The 16647-nt window shown below is 40.3% G+C and overlaps 1 protein-coding gene across 1 annotated transcript in view; it reads left to right on the top strand.

Moving 5' to 3' along the window:
* SORCS3 (sortilin related VPS10 domain containing receptor 3) overlaps nucleotides 1-16647 on the top strand; it is a 619218-nt gene that overhangs the window by 521576 nt on the left and 80995 nt on the right. The window contains exons 12-14 of the mRNA XM_043477073.1: nucleotides 4933-5009; nucleotides 8028-8119; nucleotides 16034-16141. Of these exons, the coding sequence (XP_043333008.1) occupies nucleotides 4933-5009; nucleotides 8028-8119; nucleotides 16034-16141 (277 nt within the window). The remainder of the gene's footprint in view (nucleotides 1-4932; nucleotides 5010-8027; nucleotides 8120-16033; nucleotides 16142-16647) is intronic.

Genomic DNA, 16647 nt, shown 5'->3' with positions numbered 1-16647 from the left:
GACCAGAAAGGTTGTTAGTAATAGGGAATTCTCACTTGAAGAAAATGTGATATATGAACTTCTTAGCTCACCAAGTATAAGTTGGGGTAGTTTTCTCTTTGCATAGAGTATTCTTTACAAAAGGTTTCACCCCAGAGCTGTTTTTAATCAGGAGGTCTCTGGTGCGTGTAAAGGTTTGTTTACACATGATTAACCACTTGGCTGAGGGCCTGGGGGAAAGGGCAGAAAAACTCCAGGTTGCATTGTTGGAACCACTGTCCACTGAACATCAATCAGAAATGAAGATAAAACAACTCCGAGATGAAAATGAAAGTCTCCTGGGGAAAGTGCTCTGATTAGCATGCATTTGATTTCCATACACCTTTTCAGGAATACATTAATGGCATAAAGCAAAGCAGGCCTGTAATCTTCGAAGTTAGAGCTCTGGTATGAGGCAGTTTTTTCTAATGAAAGTAGATAAATTCACAGAGACTTGCCAAGATAGTAAACTCATCAACCTGAAGCTCCAGGCCCTGGAGTTACTACTCTGCTAGCCATGACTTCCTTCTCCAACCCTTCAACTGCATGAACTTTTAAACACCACCAGTGACCATCCACTCAAATTGGGGTGACAGCTAGCATAGCCTTCTGAAGATACCTCAGTCAACTCTCCACCCAGAGAAACTGGATCCACCATATTTAACATCACTGGCTTCAGGGAGCCCAGCACAGTGAGCGATGAAGGCAGGCTCTGGTACTATGTTCCTGATTGGGGGAGTGACCCCCACACTCCATCATCCGTGCCTGTTAGACCTCCCAACTGTGGGACTGCTATACTTTGCCTCTCCTCCAGGCCTACAGGAGGCCCTGGACTGGAGTGGAAGGAACACTGGAGAAGAGTAATCGATAATAAAAGTTACAGAGCACTGACTTTGGGTTCCCTGTGGGATGGAGTGGAAAGGGAGGTGGCAGGGGGGTTCAGTAGGGAGGGGACACATGTATGCCTGTGGCTGATTCATGTTGATGTGTGGCAGAGGCCATCACAATATTGTAAAGTAATTATCCTCCAATGAAAATAAACTGTAAAAAAAGGAAAAAAATAATAAAATTTATCATTATGTAAATGCTAACTATGTAGCCAGGATTGCCTTATGTGGCTTAACCACTCTAAACATTGGTGTTTTCATTGACAGTGGAAAAAATAGTACCGACATAATGGAATTGGAGTATTAAACAAAGCAATGGATTTCCAGTGTTCAAAACAGTGCCTAGGAGATATTGAATGCTCAATACCTGATACCTTTTATAATATCATCATTAATATTACAGAAATTTAGAACTGCTCTTATTGCACCAGAAGAATATGATTTGTACACCTCTTTCAATAGAATCCACAAATAATGTGCATTCACTGTGCATCTCCAGTTTGAATGAATGCACTTAGGAACTCTGTAGGCCTGCTTTCCAAGCTGAGCTCTGACACTTATGAGACTTAAGAATTTGACCAAGTTCTTTAACCTCTGTGCTTCATTTTCCTCATCTGCAAATCAAGTTATCTTTCCCTGCCTTGTGAGGATGTTGTAGGAATTAGAGAATGGAGAGTGTGCCTACAAGATCCCGCTGAGGGCTCAGAGCATAGTCGGGAGGGTTGGGCCTCTAAATTACTCTAAGTTTTTATGAGCTAACAAACACATAGACATTCAAGACTGGATTCTGAAACTTCTTTTGCCCATATGCATGAGAATTTACTAATACTCTCCCCTTTGTAACTCTTGTAACTTTGCATAGTGCATTGAGAGGGACATAACACAGCTGACAAGATCCTCATGAAAAGCCAGTACTGGGTCACTGACAGATGCCTCCTTATTCCCAGCTTCTCTTTACCCTGCTTACCGGTTCTCCCTGAAGGTCGTTTCACTATTGGAAAAATAACTACGAACTTAACCGAGGATGCCTTCAGTGGTCTGGATGGACCTGTCTCTCCAGAACCCTCTTCCAGATCCATGCATATCTCCTGCCTTCAGGTGTCAGTGACCCTGGTCCCTCTCATCTTCACTCCTCACTGCCTCCTCCTCTCTCTCACGGGGACCAGGGCTCAGGGAAGCTGCATGGATGACAGTGCCTGCTGGGATTCATCTCTTACTCCTGTTGAGACCATCTCTGAAGGCAGATGGAATTCCAGTCTGGAGAGTTTGGCAATTGCCTTTTAGCAGCAGAAGCACCAGAGTACTAAGTATCCTTACGCTGTGGTTTCAAGCTGGTCATAGAGACCGTACATCCTCCCAGGGCCTTATGGTGTACAGAGCACTTTCCTGCTGTGATTGCAGATGGCCCTGTGATGTGGATTTATGGGTGAGGAGGTGGAGGGCAGGAGGAACAGGTGTCCTGCCTCACTCACACTCCCTCTGCCTCCAAGTCTAGTCCATCCAGTAGCCATTCAGCCAGACCTAGTCCCGAGCCCCTTCACCTGCCAGCCCCACAGCTACTCCAGGCTCCCTGCATGCTTCCTGTACACTCTGAATATTCACACAGAGACAACATTTATTGTCCCCTCCACAGAGGTGCTTTCTTTTCCTGCAGTGACTTTTGTACTGTCTGCTTCCTCTTCCATTTAATTACCCTGAGTGGACATCAGTGGTGGCGAGAGAAGCATCTCTAACCTCAGAGCATGTTAACCTCTCCCCATCTCTTTGTGTTTCTGTCTCTCTCTCTCTTTTCCAGGAGTGTCTAAATAAAGCCTTGGGAGAAAGGTGCCTTGGGAGGACATGAGGCTAAAAGTGTGTTGTTAACAGCTGCCCAGATGGGCAGCAGAACCTCTGTGATTGACCAGCTAAACTGTTGTTGAGAGGAGCTCCCTGTTTTCCATGGCTCTCCTCCTTTCTCCCTCCTATCACAGCACTCCAGGCGGAATGAGCTACCTCTTCCTCTAACCTGGCCTGGGGCCACCCTGGGAGCCCTCCTCCAGTTCCACTTTAACCAGCATTCAGATCTTCCTTCTCTCACACCATAATCCAGGCTCTCCCTCTCAGAAGTTTCCTTCCTATAGGTCCAATTAGGGACTGAATGTGTGCAAAGATCAAGTCATCCTGGACACCTCTTTTCTGTCCTTTCCTCTGGGAACTGACTTTTGGTTTCTGTGATCAGTAACATTTCTTTCAGGGATCCTTTCAGTTGACCCAAGATATTTCTAAAACAAGCTTCACTGGGAGCCTTGGATTCTCATCATCAACATGCCTCCAAAATCAATCTCATTGAGCTTTGCAAGAGAGGTTTAAGGTTTAAGATATAAGCAGAACCAGCTCCTAAAGAGGATTAACAGATGCTAAGCCCTGACAGGGCTGGCAAATTCTAGCTCTTGGGGACTATACACCTGTCTCCCTGTCTCTCTACCACCCTTGGTAGACATTACTAATTGATTGCCAAACTCTATTCTGTTGAAACCAAACATAGGCTCAGAATCTTTAGCACAATGCTCCAGGTGGCCATGCTTAAAGGACAAGTTGGCATTCTCTGTCCTGTCCCTCTTTACTTTCTTCATTTCTGTGTCTTCCAAAACCTGGATCTGAAGAGTCGAATTCCAGATTCTAGACATAACTCCTCAGAGCTGTTCACCATGCCTCCCCACTCCACTGATACCAACTGCCTGAGCCCTGAGCCCTAGGGTTATTTTTGGAAGTGTCAAAACAAGTTGGCTAGCTGTGTGCTCCCTGATGCTGATGTGAGTTTGACAAGCTGTAACCTGGCTTTAATTTCTCATTTTGAAGCATTAAATGTCAGGAGCTCAATTAACATTTTCATTATTGCATTTTTATTGTGCTCTTATTTAGGCTACAGATGTGTGGGAGCTAACATTCCCTTCCTGCTATTTTTAAAGAAAAAATATCAGCCTCAGTGATAAATTCTTACATGTGTAAGGTACTTTCCTGCTTCTAAAGACCTCCCCAAATGCACATCAACATCATAACATAATTCAATCACGTGTTTCCTCATTCATCTGTTGTACAATTATTTGTTGAGCAGCTCACTTTTAAGTTTGGGATATTTGTTCTGGGACCAGAGAGTTTGAGGGTAAACTTGGTCAATATGGATAGGCTAGAAAATCTTAACTACTGTCTTGTTTTTACAAATATAACCACAAGGTGATGCAAAGGGAAGAAAGAGAAGGGGAGAGGGAAAAGGTGTGAAGGAATAAGACAGGAATTGTGGTCAGTCTAGGTGTAATCCAGGTGACCTCCTACAATTCTTGACGACCATGGTGGTGGCTTAGTTGCTAAGTCTCTAAGTCTTGCAATCCCAGTAGCCCACCGGGCTCCTCTGTCTGTGGGATCCTCCAGATGAGAACACTGGAATGGGTTGCCATTTCCTTCTCCAGGTGCTTGATGACCATGGTCTGCTGAATATTGTCATTTTCTTCTGGAAACTCTATCACTTTGACTACATATTCTGTACTGTTGGTTTATTCAATAGCCTGGCACACAAGAAATATTTTGACAGGTTTAACTTGGAAACAGATACACATATGCGCACACACCCAAACACATACACACTCACACATACACCAGTTTTTCTTAACATAAAATTACATATGAGAAGGAAGATGTTCCTAGACTCGCATAGTTGTTTACTCTTCTGTTCTTTGCCATCATTGAGATCAATTTTGGAGAGATTATTGGTATACAGAATGAAGAGTTCAAGAGATCCAAGCCAACCAATATTTGATCTTTGGATGTTGCCTTTTAAACAGGTGTCCCTCTTGTATTATTTATTTATTTGTTTTTTTCCATGTTAGGTTATCTTCCTGCTGGGGTTTTGATATGACACCAAGAAAAAGCTTATAAATCTACCCTAAACATGACTTGGAAAACTTTCACTCTCTGCTATCCCTTCCTGCAACCCCAAGCACACTAATCTGTAAAGTTTCTGACATTTTCAAATAATCTGCTTCTGTTTTAGGCAACATTGGTTCGGAACTCTCATATACCGACATCGGTGTGTTCATCTCTTCTGATGGGGGCAACACATGGAGACAGGTAACTGAGAGATTCGGGGACAGGGAAGAGATATTTAGGGCAAATTCAGCCAATATTTCTCTTATCTATGGGATTCTCAGGCTCATTGTGACTTTTTGCTTGTTAAAAAAAAAAACTGAAGCAGCAGTTCTGTTTGGTCAATGTAGCTGGAAGAATAGATGGGCAGTGGGGTAACATGGGAAGAGCTGGGCAAGGAATAAGAAGAACTGGGGTTTCCCTAGTTTGTTCATCCTTCCATTCAACAATAGGTATGAAACAGTTACCAGATGCTAATTCCCATTCCTGTGTGAGGTGATACAGTCAGTAAAACAATTTTGTATCATTAATGTGCCATGGGATCTTGGCAAGATCTTACCTTTCTAGATCTGTTTCTTTATCTACAAGGTGAAGGGTATAGAATACTAAGACCAGCAAAGCCATGGAAGTCTGTGGTGGCTTAAGTAATATGTGGGCCCAATGTTAGTTAAGTATGAGACAGCTTAATAGATATATGACCATATGAAAAATTAATTCAATTTTACAAACATTTTTGTTTGCAGTGCTGTCCAATATAACTTTCAGCAATAAGGAAAATGTTCTGTATGTGTATATACTGTCCCTTGTGTTTGTTGCACACTTGAAATGTGGCTAGGGTGACAGAGGAGCTAAATTTTTAATTTTATTTTAATCAATTTAAATCTAAATTGTCTCATGTAGCTACTATATTGGACAACACAGATTTATACAATGTCAACTAGGTGTCAAGTATAAACCTGAGGAGGCCATTGAATACTTTTGAGTCCCTTTTCCCATGGAGCTCAAAATTAAGTAGAGGAAACAGGTCCATAAATAACTGTAGTTTAGATTATGTTATTTTAGTGTCATTATTAGCTTGCAGAGAAGTGGGAGGAATTAATTCTACTTGGGCAAACTGGGAAAGGCTTCATGAGAAGAGTTGACATTTTACTAAACCTTAAAGATGAGAAGGTTTCTATCTGAGGAAGAAAAAGGATGAGTATTGAATGTCTTAATGATGACGATGAATCAACTATCTGAAATCTATCTGTACAACTTTCTGTTTGGGTCCCTTAGTGAAGATTTTTATCACCATCACCAACATCATCATCATCACCCCCATTGCCATCACTTTCACTACTACCACTTATCCAAAAAAAAAAAATTACCAAGGACATACTAGACACAACCCCTATATTAACTACTATAAGGCCTACTCCAAAGAATAAATTAAGATTCCTGCCCACAAGGGAATCAACTCGATGAGGAACAGACACATAAATAAGAACATACTTTCAAAATATAAGATACTCTCTTATGAGTGCCAAATGGGGTAGAAACTGGAACGTAAATTCTTCTGGTCCAGAAATTCACAACAGACAAAATATTGTCCCTGAATACAAGAAATAGCTCACCTGGCCGGGTGACCACTGCAACACTCCTTCCTTGTGTTGTCACCACTTCGGTTTCCTTGTCTCTTTTCCCAAACAGCTAAGCATTCCAGCTTCCACTACAGTGCTGGACAGGGCAAGAGCTAGAAGTGGCCAGAATAATATTTTAGAGAGGATAGTATGAAGAAAAATAACTTCTTTCTTCTCAGTACTGAGAATCTTCTTCTAGTCCTTACTCTCAGACTTTGATCCAGTGCTTCTATTCATAGAGTCCACTTTTGAACTCAGACTGAGTCTATGTTTATATCTGGAATATAAAAAACAATAATCTTTAAGTCTTCTGTGTGTGAAAGCTCACCATTAGTGTGGACGTTTAAAGGCAAATATGAGAAAGAAAACCAATTGAAAGGTTTAGGCCCGAGAGTCCATTTGCTTTTCTCTATGGTGTTCTCTGAGTCATATTTACAGGGGACACCATTCCTCCTATCCCCTCCTTTTTAACTCTGCTTTTGTCTTTTTACCCTTTATAGTACCTCTCACTTAACCCACCATCCCAACCTCTCCATCCAGCTTGTAAGAGCCACCATTAGTGGTTAACAACTGGAGGAATTCTCTAATTCCACTTTTCTCCAGAAGATCTAGAGGAGATAACTTTTTCTCTGGTGGAGAAAATTTTTTCTGTCTTAGGTTGCAGACTTAAAAGTCATAAATTGTAGAAGTGTTGCTGTATGTGGAGTTAGGTCTGAGCTAAGGCTCTGAGACTTGCATCATGGTAGGTGCTTAGTAAATGGTTATGCAGATGGATGGATGGATCACTGAATAAATCAATAAGTGAGTGAAAGGATTGATAGCTAATGGACAAATGAATGAATCAAAGAATGAGTAACTCTGCATCTCAGGAAGCATGGCGTCCCAGTGAACATTTAGCGTAAAGATCCCCAAGTGCTAAACTTAAGTCTTCATTCAACTAGCATGGAAACTTAGGATGTGGTGGCTAAGTCTGAGAACTCAGTTATCATGTAGACTTTAATGTCTACATGTCTAAAAGGGATTGTCCTTTAAGTTCCTAGAAAGTTTATAACTCGACTATAAGATACATCACCAACTCAATGAACATGAGTTTGAGCAAACTCTGGGAGATGGTGAAGTATAGGGAAGCCTGGAGTGCTGCAGTCCCTGGGGTTGTAAAGAGTCTGACATGACTGAATGACTGAATGAGACACAGACCAGTTATAAATTAGCAAATGTCTCATTTGAAAAGATGAGAAAGAGAAAGCTGACTAGTAACATACTCAGATGACAAAGTTTTTTGAAGCTGTGTTTTCAACTGGGTTATCTAGTTGAGCAAGGGTCTTGTTGCCTGAATTTCTTGTCGCACACTGAACAGCACTAGGGGAAAGAACCCTGGAAATGCCCTTTGAGTGGATTAGGGACAGTTGACAGTTATTTGTTCTCTGCTAGCCCACTTTTTCACCTATTAAATGGGGATGACATTGCTCGTCAAACTTCTTGATAGGATTGTTGGAAGGCTCAGAATCTAGATGAAACAATATATGTGAACAACTTTGTAAACTTTCAAGCACCATGCAAATGTAAGGTGTTGCTATGATCCTTGTTGTTCTTGTTGTTCCAGGTCTTTGATGAAGAGTACAATGTCTGGTTCCTAGACTGGGGTGGCGCCCTCGTGGCCATGAAACACACACCTCTGCCAGTCAGGCATTTGTGGTAAGGACGGCTTCCTACCCTATTAATGAAAAACTTTTCAGTGGAAAATATTGGGACAAGTTGTTATGCATGGTTTTATAACCCATTTTACCCATTTCTTCATCCATTTCTTCATCCACCCCTTCATTTAATGTATATTATTACATCATCCAACTCTTACGTAACAGTAGCTGACCAGATGATTTAGACGAGGAAGTATAATGAATAGTATTAAAATGCAAACATATTAAATACATTACTCAGCTACATGGCTAGTACCTGGCAGCACCAAGTTGGGTTTCTATCATCGATATGCTTCTCTTTTACCTGATAATTTTCCAGATACTTTAATAAGTACACAGAGTGTTATTACATGGTCTCTGTCCTCTGGGAGATCATAGTCAAGGTAACGAGTTTAGATCATCCACATATTATCAGAAATCTAAGCAATGCCTGCACGAGGATGCTGACTCTGTGCATTGCTGGAATCCTGAGGCTGGATGGAGCCCCCACGCCCCCAGTGTGTGAGCAGGGGTGGGGGTCTTCATACCATAGGTGGCCTAAGGGCCAATCCTTAAACAAAGGATGCCAGGAGCAGGAGCAGAAGTGATGGGAGGAAAGCCAAGGGACAAGAAAACTCTGACCAAGCCTGGAATTCAGGAGACGTAGGGAGTGCTCTGAAGATTGTATTTGGTTGGAATCAAGAAAGTGAATAAGTAAGGATGAGTAGGATTCAGAAGAACTAAAACACAAGTTTAATGCATTTGGGTTGAATCCGTAGGTAATTCTTTCTAGTACCAAGACCTCTCTCTGTGGTAGGAAGAGCTCTCTCTGTTGAGGACTGAGTGGGGCTTACACTTCTAGAGAGGACAGCTTGACTCTTAAGTTCATTAATTTATTTTTTTTAACCAAGAAAAGTAACATCTCTTAGCCCTTATCATTGTATTCTAAGCATTGCTATCCAACTTGGGAAAATTATTTAATGTTCTCTCAGGAAAATGCAACAGGATCAAATGTTGCTTCTCAAAGTCATTAATACAAAGTTTGATATTTCCCTTAGTCCATAAAATATTTTTTTGGGGGGTTGGGAAAATAAATATTTATAGAGCTCAGGAAAAAAAAAATAGCTATATTCCTACTGAATTTTCTCTTATAATAGTAATGATAATATTACCCCAATTTGGCCACCTTGTTCACTTCAATCTACAAAAGATTAAAGATGATTGTTCAAACTAAGCTCTTGAAACAAAGTTTCTTCCACTTAGAGGATGTTGATACTGTCACAAATGGTACAAATATTTCCCTAAAGTTAGTTACCACCCATGGTGTCTACTTACTTGCCTACTAGTGAATGCCCTTTTCTGAAATAGTCCCTGCAATGGTTAAATGTCAGCGGCTGAGTGTGTCAGCAAACAGCAATGGCACTTAACTCGTTCAAGAGTTCTTTGCACTCCTTTTTCAAAGCTGAGTGTTTTGTAAGGGCCTGACCTTATCATTATCATCAATATTTCCTCATAAACTTCTTGACTTTGTCTCTGGCTGGCTTATGAGTTGCACGTTTGTGAAAATCAAATGCAATTTCTTCATCACCAGTAGCTTCTAATTAAGTTACAACCTTCAAGGTAAACAAATAGCTTATTTTAAGTGGAAGAAAGGTTAAGGAATCAGTTCATTGTTCTTTTCTGTAGTAGGTCTCAGACTGACATTATTTTGGCAGCACACACAGATGTATATATACTTGCATAAGAAAAAGACATTGGCCTACCCACTCTCCTGCAAGGGTATAGTGGCTCTCAAATTTAAATAATAGCTGTATCACCTTTCAGAAAAAATTGGAACCATAATTGAAAAGCTGGGGAAACTTTAGCTCAGCTAACAAGGCATGCTGTTTCCTATAAATTGAAATGATAGGTAGCTAGATATGCATGGAGACAAAACAGCATACAAATGAACCCATCCATTTGTGGCTGTGTACACTTAGATCCATTGAGATTAGAATTTAAGTGCTATTTCAGGTAAGCCCTCCATCCAGTGTTATTAGTATTACCTTTGTACCTTAGAAGCATTAGAGTGAAATGAACAATGGAGCCCCATGGAATGCGATGCTCTAATGAAAACTTATAATGGAGTTACTCATCAGCGGGTAGACAGGAATCCTACTGTTTGCTTAGCCCTGACAAACTGTCAGTGTCTCCTTTCAATGGAATGTTCTTGGAAACTGGAAACAAAACATCACCTGGCCATTTTTGTTCCTTTGCTCTTCTATAAGTGCTGTGAGCCCTGGAGTTTTTGTTCAGAGAAACATTCACATGAAAACAATAGTTCCAACCAGTACGTGCCTCTGAGAAGTGAAAGTGCATGTGCTATTCTTAAGGACTTCCATGTAGCTTCATTGCCGTCACCTCATGCGTTTGGGATAATGTAAAATGGAGTAATACACCTAACCGAAGCGAGGAACATTGATCATCGATGACCATTATAACTCTATTTCTGTGCTAACGTATTCAGGGGAGGACTCTGATTGTTGTTGAAAGACTTTATTCCTTTTAGTGGCTCTCATCTCAGTATGATCAAGTCACCAATGCATGGAGTTAGGAAGGGTCTTGGAGGAGACACAGTACAGCAGACCCCTCTCTGACAACTTGTGAGACACCCACCTTACCAGGCCAGCACGGAGCTGACCGACTTACAGATGGAGTCCCACCTTGTACGTCAGCTTTCGTTGTTAGAACGTTAGCTTTGTGCTGAACAATAATGAATCTACTTTCTATTTCTGTCCATCAGTCCTTGCTCTGCTGCCCAGACCTATGCAGAGTAAATCTGTTCCAGAAATGGGTATGAATTTTAGAGTCCTATACTTGGAAAGGACCTAAAGAGATGGCTCTGTCTAGGCTTTCTAAATTGTGGGAAGTTCTTGTGGGAATATCAGATATGCAATTCAGATATGCAATTCAAGACTGATTCCATGCATTTGTTCATTTATTTCTCACATATTCATTGAGCCTATACTTTTTATCCAGTATTAGTGTAGGGGTTGGGATATGCCAAAGGACAAAATAGAATACTCATTTTTTTTGTTGTTGTTCAAATATTTGACTTTCCTTTTTAGAACAATTATGAGAATACAAATCTTTTCTACCTTATTCTATCTGTATTTTTTAATTGATATTTTCACGCATCTATCCACTTTCTAATTTCATTCACAGACATTACTCCTTTTCTGTAGGCAGCAATTATTTTTGTGTGCTGAACTACTTGGATCTTTCTTACTTAAAAAGTTAAAAGGCGATGGTAAATTATTCAGCTCTTATTCTTCTTTCCCTTAAGCTTGATTCAATTCATAGAACCTGTTTCTAGAACAACTTGTTTCTTAATTTTAATCACATTGATTGTCAGTTTTCTACAATGATTGAAACTGAACATAGTGTGTAGGATCTGGTGAAAGGATTCTTTCTTCTCTTACGTATGCTAGCTGTCTGTGAACACACCCTAGACTCACAATGACTTATTATCACAAAAGTGACCTTGCTGGAAAATATTTATCTTGTGATTGACAATCACCTAAGTTTTTTTTGTTTTGTTTTTTTCAGCTTGAGCTTCTCATGAGAGTTATTCTTTTTCCTTTCTCTGGCTATGGGAATCTTTGCTTTTATTTTAAAATAAATTATTCTGCTTTAAGTTGGTCCTATCTTATAAGTGACAGCCAAATCTACATGCCTGGCTTTGATCTCTCTCCAGAAATCTGGATGCATCCATCCAAAGGACTTCTTGACAGTGTTAAGTGTGGAAATCCAAAGCACATCTCAGCCTAGGTGGACTGAGCAGAAACAAAACAACAGAAAGCTTTGCTTCTCGATTCTTCCCATTTTCCTACCTCAGTTGCTTAACCCCCCAAATTCATGCTGTGTGTGATTTCTTTTTGTTCAAGCAAAAGTCTATTGATTTTATCTGTAAAAGTATCCTAAAAGTCTTATTGACTTTACCTGTAAGAATAGCCTCGATCTCTCCATCTCTTTCTATATCCACTATTATAACCTCTGTCCAAGCCCCTTCTCTTATTTGGTCTCCTACAATTACCACACCTCCCCTTCCCCCCAACACCCCCCTACACACACGCACTGATTCATCTCCCTACATCCTGTTTGGGCCCTGACAGTCCACTCACCACAAAGGAATAAAAGTTTTCTTGTAATGGTTAAATCAGATCTTCTCTCTCTCATTTCAATTTGCAAGCAAAGTCATTTGTAATCTGCCCCAGCCTTGTTTTCTTGACTCCATTTCCTCCTATCAATCCCTCTTCCACTAATCTACTACTACCTACCGGCCTTCTATTCTTCATTTCACAACAGATCTGCCTTCCAGAATGGCTCTCACCTTGATCTTTGCATAGCAAATTCCTTATTATCATTCAGATCTCAGTTTAAATGTCACCTCCTCAGAGAGGACTTTCTTAAATTTTCAATGCAAAGTAGCTTCACTCTCTATCATATCACTCTATTTTAACTGTCTTCATGACACTTACTTTTAACATATATTTTTAGCCCATTTATCTACATGTTGTTTGTCTCCTCAAACTAGAATACAATTCCAGTGAAACTAGGGCATTTCGAGTTCACTGCTATATCCCTACACATAGGCTACTGCCAGAGCAGGCACATAATTGAATATTCATGGGTGAATTCTACCTTTTATAGTCCTGTCTTGTCACTATTTAGAGGTCAGTGGTAACTTTACTCCTGTCTCCCTGGTACTGGTGATCTTATCATTTCAGCTTCACCTGTAGGCCTAAAAGAATTCCCGGTTCCTTTGTCTTGCCCATTAATGAGCTAAAAATTGAGGAGAAGGTGGGTCCTGTGGGGTTACCATTCAATATAGTTACTTCAGAACATTAAAAACTCCTAGTTAGTTATCTGAAAGAATAGCTCTCACAAATGGCAGACCCAAATTTCTGATACTCAAGAGATTAACTTTTATAATGTTGTATTTTTTGGATTTTCTTTAGGAGTTTTAGTTTTAATAATTATCATCTCAGTGTGAGAAATTTGGGTGCTAGAAATTACTGATCTCAGAAAGTCACTTGAATGGCACAAACTTGGGCTTCCTAGTGATACGCAGACCATAAATTATAGTCACAGCATTCATCCCTCAGCCTGGCTCCGGAGATTGTCCCCTTGTTTGTGTTCATTTTATATCAGCTGTAGACTTTGGTTATTATCTATGTTAGCCTTCACACTTGGATGTTGGCATTTCCTAGTTTTTTTTGCCTGATCCTATCCTTCCATTTAATCCATGCTTTTGCTTTTTCATGTAGATTCAGTTCATGCAGCATGCTTTTATTTTCCAACAACCTATTTCTCCACCGTGGGCTTCATTTTTCACTTCCATCTCAGAACTAAGAGCTCAGAAGGCTGTGAATGGTCCCTCTGTTTTTACTTTGTGATATCTTATCTTCATGTATAAAGTAAAGATGGCTGTCCTCTGCCCTGTTAATGGTAGTGATTTGAAGGCTCCTCCTTCCCTGGGATGCTGGTGGCACTCACTGCAATTTTTTTCTGCTGGTGTTAATAACTGACCTTCATCATTAAGGAAACTGAGAATGAGACCAAGACAGAGGCCTTTAATAACCACTTTGACTTCTTCCTATCAAGACAATAATTAGTTAATCCAAAGTTTTCAAAATAAACCAGGAGCTAAATCAATACATTTTTTTTTTTTTTTAACCTCCTGTACTTACCAGATAGAGTTAACTAGTTAGCAGCCATGACATATTTTGAAGCACCTGTGATTCATTAGGAATCAAAGCAAGAGGATACATGGCAGGAAAGGTAAACCCATTCCTAATTATACTCTCACTTTCACTTTTAAAATGAAAAACTCATTTCTGTGAGAAGCAGTTCAGATTTGCCCAACTTCCTCTGGTTCCACATCAATGATTATGTAGCCTCAGCCTATTAAAAGAATAAGCCAAGTCTGTAAAAGTCGAAATGAGATCGTTAACTATCATCATCATGCTGTACATTAGATCTCCAAGAACTCATTCATTGTTCATAACTGAAACTTTGTACCTTTCTCCCTCCTGCCCAGTCTCCACTCCCACCCCCTCATTATGACCAACCTTTCTCTATATCTCTATCTACTAAAATATCATTTTACACTTTAAATAAAATGTACAATTTTTTAATGTCAAAGATACCTCAGTAAAGTTGATCAAGAGAAAATAAAAGTCAAGACTGATGCTGATAATTTAGGAACAGAGGATGAGATGGTTGGATGGCATCACAAACTCGATGGACATAAGTTTGAGCAAGCTCCGGGAGTTGGTGATGGACAGGGAAGCCTGGCATGCTGCAGTCTATGGGGTTGCAAAGAGTTGGACACAACTGAGCAACTGAACTGAACTGAAAAAATTTTATGACCACTGTCTGATTTTGTTTATAAAAGCAGGCCTAGGTATACCAGAAATATAAAACTTGTTTCATGACAGACTAGTTTTTCTAGCTGAGTAAAGAGATTGACTTTCTCATTTTTAAGATCAGTTTATTTGGGGAGACAGAATAAGGTAAAGAGACACATTTGTAGAGACTGGACTGAGTAGGCTGACTAGTAATGGGGACAGAGATTTGTATCTAGTTCATGGATGTTAGCATAAGTCATGCTTGAAAAGTGACTGGATAGATTAGAAGAGTTTTCTTAATCATTCCTTTTTTAATTTATATATTCATTTAATATTTATTTAGTACCATGTGCCAATGTTTCTGCTAGTTACTAGGAATGCAAAAATGAATAGTATGGTCTTTGACCTCAAAAAGATTACAGCTCAGTGAGAGAGTCAGACATAAGTTTTAAAACTGTATGTAACATCAGGTAAGAAGCATTATAATAAAGGTGATATCAAGGGTGTGGAAGGGGATCAGACAATGAACAAAACCTATGTGACTCCTGAATTCACACGATTATAATGTTGAACGGAGGGATTCAAGGTGAGTTAAGAATTCACTCAGCACTATGATAGGGGAAGGCCTGAATGTTGTAGGAAAATAGTTTCTACAGTTGAACTCAGAGAACTGTGTGTTGTGGAGTCAGAGAAGGATTAAGAACTAACCAGGCCAAAAGGATCGCAGAAAATGAAGTAAGTAAAGCTGCTCTGGGGAAGGAAGAGTGTTGAGAAAAGCTTCTCAGAGAAGATAGTCTTTGAATTTTGTCCTCTGGTTAAATCAAGCAACAGTTGGGAACTCCATAATATCAAGAAAGGGATATTATTAAGGAATTGACCGCTCAAGATTGCTCAAATCTTCTTCACTAAGCAGCATCCTTTTAAAGAGTTTCAGATGCTGTGTCCACAAAGGGCCGGGCCTTCTCTTCTCACTGGTCAAAAGATGGAACAGTGTTGCCCAGGATGTCTCAGGCACTCAGTACTTGTCCCTAAGAGCCCCTTAAAGTGGCATCAGGGAGGGAAAATGATACTTCATCCATTCTGAACAAATAGGAAATTGCTATTTTTGATCTGAAAGACACACACCTCCCTCCCCATAAGGTACACCCCACACTACTCAATTTATCCGTGTCAAAAACTCCAGAGACTGAATTGATTGTGCTGTAAATTGAAGCTCAGGTTCCATTCTGAGTACTTGAAACGTGACACTCCATCCACTAAGCCCGCCTGCCTGGCTTGTTTTTTCTTTTTTTCCCCCCAATTCTAGGATGTTGAAATATTTTTGCAGTTCTTGGGGCTGTCTCTGCCTGGGCTGGGAAATGCCGTTTTGATCAAATCTCATAATAATATAGAGAAGATTGAAAACTGAAGATTAATGCCTATTGATAATCCAGACTGCCATAAAATGAGATAAGAGGAGAATTTAATAACCTGAAAAACAGTTGTGAAAGAGTGTGGTTCTCTCTTCAGCTTTCTCTTGCATGTACTTGTTTCCAACCCAGGGTGAGTTTTGACGAGGGCCACTCCTGGGACAAGTATGGTTTCACTTCGGTTCCTCTCTTTGTGGACGGGGCCCTGGTGGAGGCAGGCGTGGAGACCCAGATTATGACGTGAGTACTTCTTTGTGGCTGAGAAGAATTCAGGGGCTTGGTTTCTGCTTCCATGGAGGCCGTGGGTTTTCCCCAGGGAGGCTTACACCAAAGCATTTCAGTCTCTGGGCCAGTTTCCTCATCTGTAAGATGCTCACACCCACCAATTCAAACGGATACTGACGGGATTGGAGAAGCTGGGCTTCACAGAAAAGTTAAGGTTTCTCATAGAATTAGAGTATTGTAACAAATTTCCATTTATCCAAAACCCAAGCAAACAGAAAACTTAAGGCTTCAGATGTGTTTTCTCTTTCCAAAACAGCTCAGTAAAGGACTAAGGATGGGAACAAAGGGAATAAAACAGCCAATTTACTGAAAACAGGGAATGTTTAAAGGGAACCTCCTGGAGTCTGTGAGACACACACACACACAGTTACTGTTGTTCCACTTCAGATTCATTTGCTGTGAAAAATTTTCCATAGTCCTTTACAGTGAGCATAGATGGTAGGGATATATATTTGAAAGCT

Source organism: Cervus canadensis, chromosome 8 (genome assembly GCF_019320065.1).
Source record: "Cervus canadensis isolate Bull #8, Minnesota chromosome 8, ASM1932006v1, whole genome shotgun sequence".
NCBI lineage: Eukaryota > Metazoa > Chordata > Mammalia > Artiodactyla > Cervidae > Cervus > Cervus canadensis.
The sequence above is the reverse complement of the archived record's forward strand: the minus strand, read 5'-3'. Positions and strand labels throughout refer to the sequence as shown.